Source organism: Drosophila simulans, chromosome 3L, assembly GCF_016746395.2.
Source record: "Drosophila simulans strain w501 chromosome 3L, Prin_Dsim_3.1, whole genome shotgun sequence".
In the NCBI taxonomy this organism is placed as follows: domain Eukaryota; kingdom Metazoa; phylum Arthropoda; class Insecta; order Diptera; family Drosophilidae; genus Drosophila; species Drosophila simulans.
Window position 1 is genome coordinate 8,569,159 of NC_052522.2, and position 16,558 is coordinate 8,585,716.

At 45.2% G+C, this 16,558-nt stretch overlaps 3 protein-coding genes across 6 annotated transcripts; 2 read left to right on the forward strand and 1 right to left on the reverse strand.

Moving 5' to 3' along the window:
- Positions 1-53: 53 nt before the first annotated feature.
- LOC6737331 (chorion protein S19) lies at positions 54-847 on the forward strand. The gene is made up of 2 exons (XM_002084133.4): positions 54-163; positions 253-847. Exons 1-2 carry the CDS (start codon positions 149-151, stop codon positions 757-759), a joined length of 522 nt encoding a protein of 173 aa, XP_002084169.1. The 5' UTR covers positions 54-148; the 3' UTR covers positions 760-847.
- A 1,361-nt stretch (positions 848-2,208) lies between these two features.
- LOC6737332 (chorion protein S16) lies at positions 2,209-2,873 on the forward strand. Its single transcript, XM_016171149.3, has 2 exons — positions 2,209-2,593; positions 2,727-2,873. The coding sequence occupies exons 1-2, from the start codon at positions 2,263-2,265 to the stop codon at positions 2,810-2,812; spliced, it is 417 nt and encodes a 138-aa protein (XP_016031059.1). The 5' UTR covers positions 2,209-2,262; the 3' UTR covers positions 2,813-2,873.
- Positions 2,874-3,191: 318 nt separating this feature from the next.
- LOC6737333 (paramyosin, short form) lies at positions 3,192-15,435 on the reverse strand. 4 transcript variants are annotated; one of them, XM_039294243.2, is made up of 9 exons: positions 15,072-15,435; positions 14,384-14,440; positions 12,433-12,519; positions 12,202-12,368; positions 9,681-10,552; positions 9,476-9,603; positions 9,293-9,405; positions 4,450-5,065; positions 3,192-4,370 (listed from the first exon to the last, which is right to left on the reverse strand). In XM_039294243.2, the coding sequence occupies exons 1-9, from the start codon at positions 15,192-15,194 to the stop codon at positions 3,894-3,896; spliced, it is 2,640 nt and encodes an 879-aa protein (XP_039150177.1). In that variant the 5' UTR covers positions 15,195-15,435; the 3' UTR covers positions 3,192-3,893. The 4 variants fall into 4 exon arrangements, with proteins under 4 accessions (XP_039150177.1, XP_039150178.1, XP_039150179.1 ...); XM_039294244.1 differs by lacking the exons at positions 9,293-9,405; positions 9,476-9,603; positions 9,681-10,552; ... (2 more) ...; positions 14,384-14,440; positions 15,072-15,435 and adding exons at positions 7,213-8,267; positions 8,763-8,870; positions 8,940-9,079; XM_039294245.2 differs by lacking the exons at positions 9,293-9,405; positions 9,476-9,603; positions 9,681-10,552; ... (2 more) ...; positions 14,384-14,440; positions 15,072-15,435 and adding an exon at positions 7,213-8,281.
- Positions 15,436-16,558: the final 1,123 nt, after the last annotated feature.

Genomic DNA, 16,558 nt, shown 5'->3' on the forward strand with positions numbered 1-16,558 from the left:
GACGGCGAAGCCAGCTCTTGAGCCGTGATAAATTTCTGGGCGAGATCACGTTTCGAGTGCAACAATAATTTTGCTTATATAAAGAAGTGTGCTTGGCCATTTAATATGTTAATTCAGCCAACTGTGCCAAAACCCATACATCATAGCCATGAACAAGTTCGCTGTAAGTGTCCCTGAGAACCGCTTCCGTATTCCCTGCTGCTCTTCCATTTTCCGTACTTGTGCTAACTGGAAGTTTTCCTAATTTTCCAGACTCTGGCCGTCATCTTCTGCGCCTGCATCGTGGGCAGCTGTTACGCCAACTACGGTGGCCAGCAGAGCTACGGACAGCGATCCTATGGTCAGGATAGCTCCGCCGCCTCCGCCGCCAGCTCAGCAGCTGCTGCTGGATCCGAGGGTCAGCAGCGTTATGAGCGCCCCGTGGAGATCATCGCCGGTGGATACCGCGGCAGCTATGCCCCCGAGATCCTGCGTCCCATCCAGGTCAGCGGTGGATACGGTGGTGAGCGACGTGGCTACAACGGTGGCAACTACCGTCGTGCCGGCTACGGACCCCGTTGGACTGTCCAGCCCGCTGGAGCCACTCTCCTGTACCCCAGCCAGAACAACTACAAGGCGTACGTCTCGCCCCCGGAGTACAGCAAGGTGATCCTGCCCATCCGCCCCGCTGCTCCAGTGGCCAAGCTCTACGTCCCGGAGAACCAGTATGGCAACCAGTACGTTAGCCAGTACTCTGCACCCCGCAGCAGCGGCTACTAGGCGCATACTTGATTATCCCCAGCCAGTCTGCCGGATACTTGATCTCAGCCTGATCGTGTACATAATAAACCACAAGAAAAAATGATAATCATATTTGGAATATATATTTTTCGGGGCTTTTAGCTATACTTTATATCTATGAGAAAACAAATTTTCGGGGCTTTCGAGCTCAAATGCAGCTGCAGCAGCTGTTCAGAGCGGGTGGAGCATTGTTCATTTGATTGCAGTCGCCACCGGGAATGTCTTTGAGTGTCTCGGCGGAAACGTGCTCCGGATTTGCTTGCTCCGGTTTGCTCGCAAATCACTCACCGAAGTGGCAGAAACCATAAACATTCAATTATTTATTGTGTCAGTCAGTCAATAATCTTGTGGCCAGAAAGCGCCACAGTTCGCCGAGTTTGTCGATTGCCGCGCTCATTTTCATATTTTCATATTTTCTGGCTGGTAAGCAATCGCATCTGCTGACTTGTTTGGGGCCAAACTCTTGGCCAAGAGCTTCAATGCTGCTGGCCATCGCTTGACATTCGAGTCGAGCGGTGAATCACGGCAAGAATTCTGGCTTCGAGTGCGGCACAATTCTTGGGAGAACTTGTCGTTGAAATTAAAACCGTGTGTAGAGGTTTTGTATGTTTGAAGAAATCTAACTCTTATTAAAAGTAAATTAAGCCGAAATATAAATAAAGTTATATAATATTACTAACATTTTTCAGTAACACAGTTTAAAATTTGGTATTTAGCTACTTTGTAAAATTACTTTAAAATAAATATAAGAATGAAGTTCTAATCAAAAGAACTAACTTAAATGTCAATCTATTTGAAACATAACTTAGAATATCGACTTAATATAATAAATTGTTTAAGACAACAATATAAAATCCACTTTATTGTTGTGCACATTTTTGGCAATTTTTAAAGAATTTTGTATCATGCGGGATATAAATTCATAGAACTGAGTTTAAGATTCACAAACTTTTTAGAAACATAGTTCAGCTTTAAAACAAGGGTTTGCCCGACGTCCAAAGGCTTTCGTACGTCGCTGGTTCCGGTTAGTGTTCATTGATCGGTGGCTTAACCCCAGTTGGCCCGATTTCCGATGCGTGCATGGGCCGGATCGCCGTGGAGTACGGCCAAAGCCCCGATACCGCACACACCAGAAGCGAACAGAGCGTGCCGAGCAGGGGGAAGTCGCTATCAATGGAGCAGCTTCTCGGGGTTCCCGGGGTTGTGGCAGTGCCGCAATTTGGCGCGCAATTTCAATGAGCATAGAAATTGGAGACGATCCCGTGGCCTTATCGCCCTGGGCCAGAGGGAACGGAGGGGGCTGGAGATGCTGCCAGTGGCGGCCCCCCGACAGTGACTGGTCATCGAGGTGGTTTGGTCACGTCTGGTGAGCTCACAAATCGCGGAGCAGCTCAAATGGTGTTGCTATAAAAGCAATTTGGACACACGCTGCGGTTAATTAGTTTTCGAAACAGTCCGTTCCTCGCACCACCACCAAAAAAAATGTCCGCCACCCTACGCCTTCTCTGCCTGATGGCCTGCTGCGTCGCCCTGGCTGTGGCCAATCGCCCCAACTACGGCGGATCCGGATACGGAGCCAGCTACGGCGATGTGGTTAAGGCCGCTGAGACCGCCGAGGCTCAGGCTTCCGCCCTGACTAACGCCGCCGGAGCAGCTGCCTCCGCCGCCAAGCTGGACGGTGCTGACTGGTATGCCCTCAACCGTTACGGATGGGAGCAGGGTCGCCCACTTCTGGCCAAGCCCTACGGTCCTCTGGACCAGCTATACGCTGCTGCTCTGCCACCACGCTCCTTCGTGGCTGAGGTCGATCCAGGTGGGTTCCTAAACTAAGCTACAAGATGGATTTCATAGCTGGATTATATTGTTTATCCTATGACTATGGATTGACTCCATAGCACCGCTTTGCCACACATACTTACTTTGTTTGTATCTTCTCTACCTTTCAGTCTTCAAGAAGAGCCAATACGGCGGATCTTACGGCCAGTCGGCGTATCTGAACACCGGTTCCAAAGTGGCTGCTGCGGCCATCTAAGAGCTTGGATTGTATAGCTCCAAAAGTGTTAATAAATAGTGATAGCTTAAAGCAATATAAATCAATGGAAATTCATTTATTGGGCTGGGAAACCAAACTTGAGGGAATCTCTATTTGGTTGCGAATCGGAAACTGAGTTCATGTTAAGCGTTATAACAGAAAAGAATGTTTGTTTAGAAGAAAACTTCAAAAACTTTGAGTGTTGGCTAGACCAAACTTCAATAGATTAAGTCCACTAAGGTTCGCAGCTACACCATTTAGAAATCTTGAAGACCCCCCATTAGTAAAACCGAATTTCACTTACAATTTCTTATTGTTATTATTATGAATAGAATTTCGTTTTTATTGCAAGATACAAAGTAAAAAATGTGAAAATTGCTCAGTTTTGTTGATGCTGATTTAATGTAAAATTCAAATTCGTTACGAGCACACAGAAATTTACCTACTAAACATTAAGTGAACTAAAAACAAATAGTAGAAGCGGTTGTAACTCGGTTAACTCGATGCTGCGGTGGCGTGCTTAGTGGGATTTCGGTGACGATTATCATTTCCATTTCAAGTTATTAAGTTTTAGTGCTTTTCGTTCAAATGGGCTCCATTTCCATCAAACGTTATTGTTCAGCCAACTCGGTTGATCTCTCTCATCTCTCTACGTACAAGTATTATATATCGTATGTGGTATATATCATATCTCTAACGCTAGCAAAACTCTGCCAAGTTTTCGTTGGTTTGTTTTTATTTTGTTTTTAGGTTTTCAGGTTCATTATTTTAATTAAATTACATGAACTTCAAAATAGTATTATTATTATATAGATAGGATGTGTAGTGTTATGTATTTATAGTGTGTAGCCTATACGAGCCCCCGCCGAAGTCCACTGGGTTCTTGATCGCTGCCGCGGCGTTTGGGGGGTTGACAAAAAAATTTAAATTATAAAAACTTTCTCACGCAATTCTCGTTCTCGTCCTGCACTCTGAACTCTGCCCTCCGCCAGATGGTCTTCTTCATGGGTTCGGATTGGTTGTGTTCGGTTCTTCGGTTAGCGTTTGATAATGAAATGATCTCGGTGCGGAGCGCGGCGCTCTATTCGGTGATCGTCCTTGTGGTCTCCTGGATGTACACCTGGGATCCGGGCACCGTCGAGGTGGTGACGAATGTGCGGTGCTTGGCGCGGATGATGTTCAGGCTGGACTCGGCGGTGTCGGCACGATCCTCGGCAGCCTCCAGCTCGCGCTGGAAGCGGCGCACACGGGTGGTGGTCTGCTGGGAGACACCCTCCTGCTCGGACAGCTGGCGGCGGTAGATGTTGATCTTGGCAGTGGACTTGTCCAGCGCGTCCTGCAGCAGGATGAGGTTCTTCTGGTCCTCCTCGCACTGCACCAGCACCTCCTTGACGGTGCGCTCCTTCTTGCGCAGAATCTTGATGGTCTCGGCGTGGCGGCGCTTCTCCTCCTCCAACTCCAGCTCCAGATCGCGGATGCGGGCTTCCAGCTTGCTGATGATGCGCTTGCTGCCGGCGACGGCGTTCAGCTCGACCTCCTCCAAGCGGATGGACAAGTTCTGGGGGAGATAGCAAAGTTCGTGGACTCATATAGTACCAGATACGTAGTAAATTTTATCCCAAAACCCAAACACCCACCTTGACTTCGACTTCCAAGGACTTCTTGATGGTCTCCAGCTTAACGATGCGCTCCTGCTCCTCATGCACCTGCTCGACGACGTGCTTGAGCTCCACCTGGACCTTCTGGTAGCGCTCGTCGCTGATGCGCAGCTCCTTGGACACCTCCTCGTAGTCGGAGGCGACCACGGTGAGCTCCTGCTCCAGCTTGGACTTGATGGAGACGAGGCTGACATTGGCGGTGGTCAGTTCGTTGATGCGGGAGGCAGCCTCCTCGTACTGCAGCTCCACGGTGCGCTTGGCACGGTTGGCGCTGTCCAGGTGCGAGCGCACCTCCTCCAGCTCGCCATTCAGACCGGCCAGACGGCGCTGGGCAACGGCATACTGGTCCAAGGTGGCCTGCAACTGGCGCTGGACATCCTCGTAGTGGGCCTGCAGTTCGGTCAGCTGCAGCGACTGCTTCTTGATCACCTTCTGCAGATCGATGTTGGTCTTGTTGGCCACATCCAGCGACATCTCCAGCTCGGTGATCTGGATCTGCAGCTTCTTCTTGATGCGGGTCACCTCGGTCTTCAGCCGGGTCTCCGCCTCGATGACGCGGGCATTGAGCTGCTCGATCTCGATCGAGGTTTGCTTGCTACGGATCGAATGCATTCATTAGAACTTTGACACATTTTTCCACCATTTATCAATTGAATTGATTACCGAGAAGTAGCCCCAGTTTACCACACAATGACCCTCCGTCGATTCGCTTTGCTGGCTCTATTTTTGGCCCCAATGCCTGACCCACAATTTTACATTTTTCGCACCACTCAGCAGTTGGGCGCACTCAACCACCAAGCACTCAACCACTCAACTCAGGTGCTCTGGCATTGTCAGAAATGTTTCATTGTTTCGCTGGCTGCTGCATTCGCGAATTTCGGTGTATTTTTACGCATGATAAAGACATCGAACTTGTCACAAATAGTTGGGGCCTACATGCCAAACTATTTGCCGACTAGTTCCTTCTCCCCCTAAAATGCATTTGTTTTTTGTTTTTGGGGTAAGTGCATCATGCGTCTATTCTTGGGCGAAGGTGCAGCGATGCCAACTAAATTTGAGTAATGTTTGCGCTTCTGATACTCTACCTGATTCACTTTCTAATTTAATTCAAAGATGTGTACCTGTTGCAATTAGTGATAAGTGAACATGACTACTGAATTCTATTTTAGTGGCGATAGGTCATTTTACAATGTGGTAAAGTAGAAAGTATTGAAAACATAGCTAATGGATTTCCAGTATCTAACAATTTTTGAGTTTGGAGAAGTATCTTTATGATGCTTAATTTGCAGAATCATTTCCTCTTTCCTGGTTATATAACAATATTATTATCCCTCATCAGTCAGTATTTCCTAATTCCTATGATTATTCTTGTTTAGTCGAATACTATGCTTTCTTAGAAGAGCCCCTGTGTTGGTTACTTAATCTGAAAATCATGTGTGTGTGCCCATTGCTGTCGTTTTGCCAAGGTATTTCGCTTTCTAGTGTCTTAGGTAGAAAGCTTAAGCATTCCCATTTAGATTTTAATTTTTCCCCGCCATTGTTTTCAATGTTTACGCAAAAATATTTGCTGGGTCTAATGTTGTTCTGTTTTTTTTTTCTTGTGATTGTTTTTGCTGTCATGCGCATCAGTTTTCTTTTCAGTTGAAAATAAAATAAATCTCGATTTGAAGGACAAACCCAAAGAAATAGTTGGTCGGACCATCTACGCGCAAATCGGACTGACAGCCTCGAAATTTCTGAGGTGCGGGTGCGAAATATGATAGGACTGGGCTAAAAACTGGTTATTTCAGGGGAAAGTGATGAATAGATTTGCATTTGGATTAACTTGGCATTAAGGGACTATGGTAATTTGACATATTCTGCACATAAGAGTGTTGATTATATACTCAATTTAAACAAAGACTAGAAGGTTTGTTTAGATGCCCAACACATGAAGCATAAGAAACACCCACAAAGCTTCTAATTAATGACCAAATTGCTGGCGATTTTCTGCAATTAGCCGTGGTCAAATATGCTGCGCATAATTCTGTATAAATAATTTTCAGAAGACTGCACAACAGACACAATGCTAGAGGAACAAAACAAGAACGCGATTCGCAAAAACTCTTGAAACAAAAATACATTTTGTGCCAGACGAGGAACGACAAACAGACAAATAGAGATGCCAAATTGCCGGGTCGGGGGAGGAGGTTCTAGGATGCTCAGACAAAAAATTGAGCTGCAATTCAAAAATGTTCGCATTTATTCAAATTGCCCGGATGGGAAGTACACAGCGAAACGCAGTTCGATCCACTTGATTTTAACACATTTTTGTGGCTGTCTAAAGATGGATCTTTTAATATCTCGAGATAAATATATTGAACCACTCCATGTCTTTTAGTATTTGTAAAGAACTGTTTCGTATAGTGAAAAGTAAGCAAAATAGAGGCCTCTAAAAATCATATATTTGATTTTTAAAAGGTTTTCTCCCTTCTTCGATGTGTGCAGTAACACAAATATATCCTTTGGTATACATTTGAGATACATTTCGGATCGTCAAAAATGATTAAGTACCTTGTGCTTGAAATCTAAGATATCGAATGAAGCTATGAGCGAAAGGAGGGTCTGCGATTGGGCAGGGAAGTGGGATTAGGGACATCGACCTGGACCTAGTGCTTCCAATACACATAGCTATAGTCCTTAAGCTTGGGATGGGTGCGCAGGACCTTGCGACAGATCCAGCACTTATCCTCAATACCGCACCTGCTGTCCGCGTAGAACTCCACGGTGCGCTGATTCAGGGTCGACAGTTGGCGCTTCACATTGTGGAGCGACGAGGAGACGCGATGGTCCAGCTTGTCCACCAGCCGGTCGTCCATGAGCTCGATGTGGAGCGCATGGGCGCGATACTGGCCATCGAGGGGGGAGGAGGAACGCGAACGGGCACGCGAAACTGCCCGACTCGAGCGCACTAAAGTTTGGGCGATGTAGTCCTCCTCCTCCTTCTTGGCCGTCTTGATGTTCTTCTCCGATTCGGAGAGCAGCGCCTGGGCGATGGCACTGGCGGATTTGCCGCGAATCGAGCGCTTGAAATCGTCGGACATCTTGTCGAGTTCGTTATCCAATTCAATCTTACGGATGCGCTGCAATATCTTCAGAGTGTCGCGTTTGATCAGATCCTCGAGCTCCTCCTGACGGCGGCGGCGGCGCTGGCGCGATCTTTCGACAACTGTGTCCGGTTCAATGTGCTTGGTCACTCGCGATGCGTCGACCAACTTTTGTACACTGAACGGCGAGCGTTTCTGGGCCCGAAAGTTAAGCAATATCTCGTCGGCACGAGCGGCGCAGGTGCGCGACAATCGGACGATCTCGTCGGCGTTATATTGTCGCACCGCATTCGAGGGACGGTACTGCTTCAGGCCCCTTTCGCTAACCCACGGCAGGTGCGGCTTCTTGACCTCCAGACCTTTGGCCTTGGCGTCCAGATAGTCCAGCATGGGCTGGTAGAAGTTCATGGTGTACCCATAGTTATCCTCATACGTCGTCGTCGTCGGACGGAAGCGGGAAGGTCTTTGTTTAAAGGCTAGGGCCATGGTTTAGGAAGGGGATTTTTGGGGGGGTCGGACTTATGAAGGGGGTTGCGATGGTCTAATGGCCTAATGTGTTTTCTTAAGAGTACTCTAATTAAAGCTACAATTGTCGCCGCCTCTGTGTGTCGCCTTGTCGCCTCTGTAGCTTCGGGTCTCTTGGGTTCTCCTCGGTTGGCAGCAGTGGCAGTTGCTGCTGCTTTGCAAATAAATTTTCAAATTTGTCGAAATCTATAAAAAGATTGCATTTCGTTTCTTTCAGCTGTTGGCATCGGGCTAGGTATGAGCATAATGACGACAATAAAATCATCATCACCATCATCATTATCATCATCATTTGTTGGCAGTCAATGTGCGGCTATGATTGATTCATTTTGGCAAAGTGCTCATAGACAATGTCATAATAGCAAGGCATTTTATGCAATAGCCATGGAAGACTCTAAGGAATTAGGGAATGTGTCTAAAAGTGCATAGATTGTATCTTTCTTTGTAAAGTTATTTGAACATTCCAAATCAATAGTTTTCAATTTGTACAAGTTCAGATAGAACACTTCTACCGATTTCACAATATCATTTAATCACCGGAAACGTGTGTAAAAATTTAACAAAATCAAGGACATCTATTAAGATCAAGCATAATGCACACTTAACTTATCTGTTAAGATCACTTCAATCACAGACCAACACTGACCACCAACTCGATTGATGATTGATCCAAAAACCTACCACTTGCTGGAGAGCCACTCTTCAACTCGAAAGTTTTCTCAATGGGTTCTTTCGATTTTCAACTATGAACCCACTTCGATTGTGTAATCACAGCAACTGCGCAATTTTCTGCGGAAAATTAGATACGGATTTTTAGAAAATCGGTATGGTTTTGAAAACCAGATGGATATAACCCACTTCTTGAGCTGAGCCTGTGAACCTTCAGTGGGATCAGGATCTTTTGCCTGGCTTCCGAAATAGAAAACTAATGCCGTTGCTTTTTGTGCGACTAAAGAACTCGAACTGATTGCTAATTGCTAAATGGGTCAGTTCACTATCAATTGTGTTGGCAATTGCGAAAGCGATTGGAAATCAATCGAATAATTTCCCCCCTGGGGCCTTGAGGGGTGTTTACTTTTTTTGGGGCTTCCGCTTTGGCAGGGGAAGCGACAACCTTCGTCTGTTCTCGCTGTCACTCGTGGGGCAGTGGCGTGGGGCTACTTCAAAAAGAGGGGCTTACGCTAGTTCCCTATCCCTGGTCAGTAACTTACCGAATGGCCTCGATCTCCTCATCCTTCTCGGCCAGACGACGCTCGGCGTCGTGACGGTACTGGTTGAAGTCGGCGGCCAGGCGCTGTCCGCGCTGCTCCTCAGCCTTGCGGCCCTATAAAATAATATTACACAAATTATTACGATTATAACTAACTATGTGATATGTGTTTTTGATTACTTACAGCCTCGGCTTCCTTGTAGGCAGCGGTCAGCTCATCACGCTCGTTCTCTAGACGACGCAGCTCCAGTTCCAATTCGTGCAGACGACGGTTCAGTTCGTTGATGGCACCCTTGGCCTCATGAAGATCATCTGGTTAATAAAAGGTTGTTATTAATATATCATGATAACTACAATATACAATTATGGATTTTAGAATGGTAACGCACCTCCCAGTTTCTTGTTCTCGCGGGTCAGCTGGTTGTTGTTGTCCTTGACCTTGTCCAGTTCGTGGACAGTGCGGACGAGGTCGGCGTGCTTGTTCTTCAGGTCGCGCTGGCTGGTCTCGTACAGGATGATGGTCTCGTCCAGGCGGCTCTTCAGCTCAACGTTGTGCTTCTCGAGGGTGTTGACCGACTTGGTCAGCTCGCGGCAGCTGTTGTTGGACTTCTCCAGATCGATGATGAGCACCTCCACCTCGCTGGCCAGGCGTGTCTTCATCTTCTCCAGATTGTTGACCTTGACGATGAGGGACTCGATGTGTTCCTCCAGCTCGGTGATGCGGACCTGGTACTTGCGACGGATCTCCTCGACCTCCTCGGCGCGGGCAGCCACCTCGGAGTTCCACTTGTTCTGCCAGGAGGTGGCATCGGCATTGGCCTTGACCAACTGACGTTCCAAGTCGATGCGGGCCTCGGACTCCTCCTCGAGTTGATTACGAACCGAGTCCAATTCGATCTCAACCTGATGCAGAGAGGATTCGAGCAGCGAGCGACGACGGTCCTCGTCCTCCAAGCGACGGCGGGCGTCCTCCAGCTGGGAAATGACCTGGCTCTTGGAGAACGAGACCGTGTCCAGCTGGACCTTCAGATCTTGGACGTCCTTGGTCAGCTCAATGTTCTCCTGCGAGAGGCGGGATCGGTGGGAGCTAATGTCGATCACGGTGCGGTTGAGCTCCTCGATCTTCACGTTCAGCTCGGTGATCGAGACCTCCAGCTTGGAGATGTGCTTCTCCGACACGATCTTCTCCTTGTTGTAGGACTCGATCTGGGAGAGCAGCTCGTAGACTTCGGTCTGGAATTTGGCCTTGTCCTTCTCGGCTCTGCAAGCATTCGGTTAAAAATAGGGAGAAGAGGGTTCTCCACTTTAGTTTTGGGGGTCTAAGATCACAATCCCGATACTTAGTCATGGTTTGTGAGATCGGCCAGGCTGTGAGTCGCTAGCAAGCTTGAGTGGATCTGCGAGCCTTCGGCCACCGTTCGCAAGTTTACCGATGGATTATCGAACGGTGGTCGAAGGCTCAGCAGGCCAAGGGTTAAGATCATGTTGGGTCTGCCTGGAAGCAAGCTATGATAATTGATTGTAAAATAAATATGCATAAGCTGGGACGAATAGAAAGGATATGTAATATGAATTACTCCGACCAGGGTGATTCAATTCGATAATTTCGGTAGATTTGAGAATGTATCTTATACATATATGAATTAAATACCTAAGGCGCATCGTAATCTTTTATAATCATAGTGGTCCAGTCTGTTCTGGATCGATCACAGTAATCCCATTACATATCGCCTTGATTATCGATTGAATTTTCCGTGTGCAATCCGTGGCATTTGCCAGCTTTTCCACCTGTCAGGGGGCTAGAATCGGTGCAACCGACCTTTCCCACCCACAAGCTGAAAAGCCAGCCAAAAAACGTATCGGATTTCCATAATACGCGATGGGTCGGAGCGGGACAGCAACAAAAACAATAAACACATTTTCTATATGATTCAATCAAAGACATATTTGGGTTGGAGCGTTGGTGCGAGCGAGAGGGAGCGATGCAGGGAGGCGGTGGGAGCGGAATGGCAACAGCAACAAAGAGCCTCTCTGCTCAAGAATGTGGATGAAAATTTCAAAATTTCTATAAATAAATTTCCGCTCAGAAAGAAAATATGGTATGGGTGGTGGGCATAACAACATATGGAAGAAAGTTTCGCTGTGCGAAAGCTTTCCGAAGCTTTTTCGATAGAGTGGGACGGCTGCTTGATCTTCCGACCTTCCGTCCTTGTCTTCAAACGGAAGTGCGCAAACTCGGGCGCACCTATCTTAAAGGTGGAAATCTTAAAGAACGCAAGGGAACTCAACTTTGAACTTGATTTAAGGAAACTAAGACTTAGGATCTCAGTTGATTATGATTTATTCGAAAGCATATTGATCTACGTGACTAGTTATCTTTTGATAGCCTTGAATTGCTGCGATTTCAAAATTCCTGGGAATTTATTTTTGGAAATCGCTCGCATCGATTTGGAAATATGAGAGGCGGCCAGCAACCGAAAGTTTCTCGAATTTTTTCTCATACGTTTGGCCTTTCGGCCGCGATTTGTGCCAATAGAACTTGCAAGCCATGCAGGTTTATGTTTTCTGATTTTTTTCGCTTTGCATTTCGCATGTCATGGCATTTTGATGAATGGTTTATGATCTGCTTCGATTTTCTCTGTTTTTTTTTTTTTTTTGGGTCAGCGGGGCAACGCAAGGTTAGCCATTGTATTGTTTAGTTACTGCACGAGATCTCGAGACATTGAAATGTCCGCAAGAGCCAGCTGACGCCACTTGATCATCATCATTGGGGGCAAATAAATATGTTCTGCGGATGCCTGACAGCTCGGGATGGAGATGTTTATGTTTTGGATATGGTATGGTTTCTGGGTCAATGGAATGGAAATGGGGACGACAATGGCGATGGCCAGAGCCTGTTGGAATGCCTACCTGGCCTTGTTTTTCGTTAGGATTTCAACCTGTTCCTGGAAATCCGTGATAATTTCGTTGTGCTTTTTCTTCAAAAGCAAAGTGGTCTCCTCCGACTCAAGATGAACATCCTCAAGCAGCTTGCGCAGCTTCAGCAGCTCAGCGTCGCGCTTGCGGTTGGCTTCAAACTGGGATTGGAAGATACATCAGTTATGGTTGGACTGCAATATCGGTATACCACATGGTACTCACTTGATGTTCAGCACCACCCTCGGCCTCCTCGAGACGCTCGGACATCTGAATGACCTGAACGCTGAGATCGGCTTTCTCGCGCTCGATCTGAAATTTGAAGAATATAAGCAGAGATTAAGACGAGATTCCATTGGGGAGTTGGTATAATGTAAAGGATCTATAAATACCCTGCGCTAGCCATGCTCTGTGGCTACTCAAACAGCCCATAATAAAAATTATAAATCACATTAATCAGTCAAAAATAATTATGCACATGCAACACCTAAAATAACAATGGCATCTTGCCAAGAAATCTTCCACGCAGAGGTGTAGCCATAGTCCGATTGCATCCACGATATACGCGTCTATATATGCGTATATATCTTTTGTGGGCGGCCGCACACCGCTTTCCTAGATTGCATTTCCAAAAAGGCATTCGAACATTTTTCGCTTGAACAGAAACATTTTTTGTTGGCTCCCTCGGAATCTAAACATTTGCTTTTCGCCTTTGTCGACGACCTCGTTTGGTCAATTTTGCGAATTGCAATTAAATGCTATTTTATGAAAGCTATGTGCTAGATGCGGCCAGTGGGATTTCTGGTATTTGGAGCTGTCCGAAGCAATCATAAAAAATTCAGCTAACTAAAATGCCCCAAGCCTAAATAAAGAACGCATTGGTCTGATAAATCTCTTTTAAATCTCTCGCTGAATATGTTTCTACATTTATGTTTATGATAATACCTAGGCGAACATGTGTTTGTCCGTTCATTTGGCATAACAAAAAGTTGCCGATTGCCACAAAGGCCACGTAAGTACGGGCCGTAAATCCATTTGCGCCATATGTATCTTGTAGATACATGTTTTTGCCGCCTATATATGCATATGTGGATATGTAGAAAGAATGCCAGGCGGTGTGAAGACTTTTAATGTGCATGAAAATTATTTAATTTTCCCACAGACACACGCCCACAGACAAAAAGCGAAGATTTTCCCGCAGTGAGCGAGCGAATTTTCCTCTCTGCCGCCGCTGATCGTGAAGATGGTGATGATGATGGCTTTTCGGCTACTTTATTTTCTTTTCTTCTCTGCTCATATTTTGGTTGTTTTCAAGTTAATCATTCGCTTCTCTGTATTGAATGTCGTGCGCTAATTTTAGCCATTTTGTTCCATATATTGTGAGTGTGTGTTGGGGGGCGGTGTATCTATGTGCGAGTGCGTGCTAATCCATAAGGCACAAAGTAATTAAATTTGATTTTTTAACAAAATTTTCAGAACATTCCTGGCCAGCCCATTCCATTCCGGCAAGAGCTCTTCGCATTTTCTAAATTTGTAATGCCCAAGAGGATTGCGCTGAATGAAGTGCACTTTCGGCCTGCGAATTTTCCCACTTTTCTCTGGCTGTTCCTGACTTTGCTGTCTTTGCGGCGGCCGCTGTCTTTGCAAAGTCAGGGGAAAAATCATTTATCAATGCTCCGCAAGGAAGGAAAAGCCAGAAAGCGAAAGCGATTGAAGTTCAATGCACATCATTATCATTTACTTTCACACTTTCGAAACTCTACGAAGGGTAGTTTATTCTTAGATTTGCATTTGTTTGCTGACTTTTCTATCGGTTCTATCGCTACTGCTACTTTGGTCTATTTTGATTTTATTTTGGCTTTCCACATATTTTTGCTGTTTTTAGGGTGACATTTGCGAGGTGAAAAAAGTAAAAATGGTTTTCCCCGGCGCTTTGATTTCCATTGGGTCTCGGAGAATGCGAGCTGATCTTTTCTAACTTCCTCGGATATGTCATATCTCACACGCCGATTTCATCAGCAAATAATCTTATTGACTAAAAAAGCACCATGACGCTCTCAATAAATTTAGAATGTTAAAAAATATTCCAAAGAAACCTATATAATAATCTATTCAAAAAAAAAAAAAAACTTAAAAATATTTCAAATTATGAATATTTCCATAGTGGATGACTCACCCTTTGACGCAACTCACGTTCAACTTCAAGATCATCTTGGAGCAAACGGATCTTGTCCTGCAAGAAAATGGTGGATACATTTATTGAGTGTGATCTTTTATGGGCTCGTTATTTCATATCATTTGATTGCAAATTTCATTAAAAAGCACTTTACAGCACAGTATTGATTTCTTCACAAATTTTTCTTCGATGTTTTCTCTTGTATATGTATTGCCCAGAGGTGGCCATTACATAATTTTTAGCAATGCATATGTATATACAGACACGTTTAGATACATATAGACATCTAGAATTTTGCTTCACCGAATTTTCTATATTTCCACACACAAGAACGCGCCGAGAACTTAACACACGGATATATATCTACGGTATATATGTGCATTTGATATAGAGTGTAGATGAATTTTTCGGGTTTCTTAGTTTGTTTTTCGTATTTTTTCTTGATTATATTCCGATTCTTTTTCAGTCTCTACACAGACACCGAAACAAGAAAGAGAAATTCTCGTAGATTTTGAAGAAAATTTGGCGCACACGCATTTCGTATTCCTATTCCCTGGTCGGAATTCCAACGTCTTTGGGGATTTGGTGAAACGGGCTCCAAATGCGATGCCGATTTCTTAACCGATACCGGTCCGCTTCCAATTTCGAATTCGAATTCCGAGATGAGACGGAACGGGACGATCCTTACCTCCAAGCGGGAGAGCGAGCTCAGGTCCTGGATGTACTCGATGTTCACATCGGCGCCACCGGGTCCGGTGGACGTGGCCCGGTAGGAGTATTTCGAGGAGCGGACAGCCTGCGATGACGACATGTTTGCTAGGTCAGATTTTCGATTCTGGTTCTATAAATTAATGTGCGATCGGTTCGCGTATCTAGTATTATGATTTGTGTGTTCCTCTCAAGCGAAAATCTCTACAGCACCGCACGCAGTTTTGTAGTTGTCACCGAGTCACCGAGAAAATTCGTAATAAACGTCGGAGTAAGGCTGGTGATCTACTGAACAAGAGATCCCGTTGTCGTTCGAATAAAGAGTATTTCGTTGAATTGGTTTGGCCTGCCAGCTGAATTCGTCTATTTCAACGATTTGTTCGGTTCCCTTCGGGCGCCTTCGTGCGCCTTCGGGCGCCATCGGCTCTCCGCCGATCGGATCCGAGTGGGATATACCGTGAGATATATCTGTAAGCCCCCACACCTATGTGAATGTGAGTGGGACTTTCGAGTGACTTTTCACGCGGCCGTGTTGTTGTGTTAATTGCTCAGTTGTGTGGAAAATTCTTTGATTTTTCATTTCGCTTGGGCCGAAGCTTGTGTGAACGCATTTTCACGCTAGTTTGCCTGAGAGCTTGCCCCCTACGAAAATAAACTCAAAAACACGAAGTACGCCTGCTTTTCTTGTCTTTCCTTTTCTATTGCTTACCTGTAATTAGCCTGTGTCATTTGTGCGTTTCATTTTGTGTATCTAGCGTCTGGCCAGAATGTATCTACACATAAATTTTCCCAATTCTCGAACGTACATATAAGTCATGTTGAAATATTTGGCATCTTCTGAGCAGATCATAAAGTTCATAATTTATATTTATTGGCACATTTTCTTGGTTCAGGGGCCTCGGATATTATTTAGAAGGTAGTGCCAAACCAGTATTCCAGCACGTAGTCCCTAGACTATAAAGATTGAGATATAGTTCTGGGAGCAAACTTAAATAGAATGATTTGATTTTTGGAAACATTCTTATGCTATGGTTTCTAGAACATTAGAACATCTAGAATGTTGAATACATTTAAGCGTTAGAGACTATGTATGAAATATTTGAATCATTTGATTTCAAATTGATTTACCATATGTTATTATTAACAAGAAAAGAGGTTAGAGTATGAAACCCCCAGCCAAATATAGGGCCCAAATATATATGCTATGCAGATCTCAGGGGTGTTACAACATTTTTACACAAGCAGAAAAATCATAAAAGTGTCAAAATTTTCTATGATATGCCTTCTAAATTATTCGCTAACAGCCAATTAGGATTACAGCAATGTTTTCTAAAAATACTTGACTTTTGGCATCGAAACGTGTTATTCGCCAGCATAAATAAATAGACGTAGAGAGTGAAAAAAGCGTGCGAAATAAACAAAAATATACAATTTTGAGTGAATCCTTGGCCGTGCGGACAGAAGTCT

What these genes read in the sequence shown, in the direction of transcription:
- LOC6737332 (XM_016171149.3), top strand. Translation starts at nt 2,263, where the DNA reads ATGTCCGCCACCCTACGCCTTCTCTGCCTGATGGCCTGCTGCGTCGCC. An exon ending in CGTGGCTGAGGTCGATCCAG is followed by an intron (nt 2,594 to 2,726) that starts GTGGGTTCCTAA and finishes TCTACCTTTCAG; the next exon opens with TCTTCAAGAAGAGCCAATAC.
- LOC6737333 (XM_039294243.2), bottom strand. Translation starts at nt 15,194, where the DNA reads ATGTCGTCATCGCAGGCTGTCCGCTCCTCGAAATACTCCTACCGGGCC. An exon ending in AACGTGAGTTGCGTCAAAGG is followed by an intron (nt 12,520 to 14,383) that starts GTGAGTCATCCA and finishes TTCAAATTTCAG; the next exon opens with ATCGAGCGCGAGAAAGCCGA. An exon ending in AGGGTGGTGCTGAACATCAA is followed by an intron (nt 12,369 to 12,432) that starts GTGAGTACCATG and finishes TTCCAATCCCAG; the next exon opens with TTTGAAGCCAACCGCAAGCG.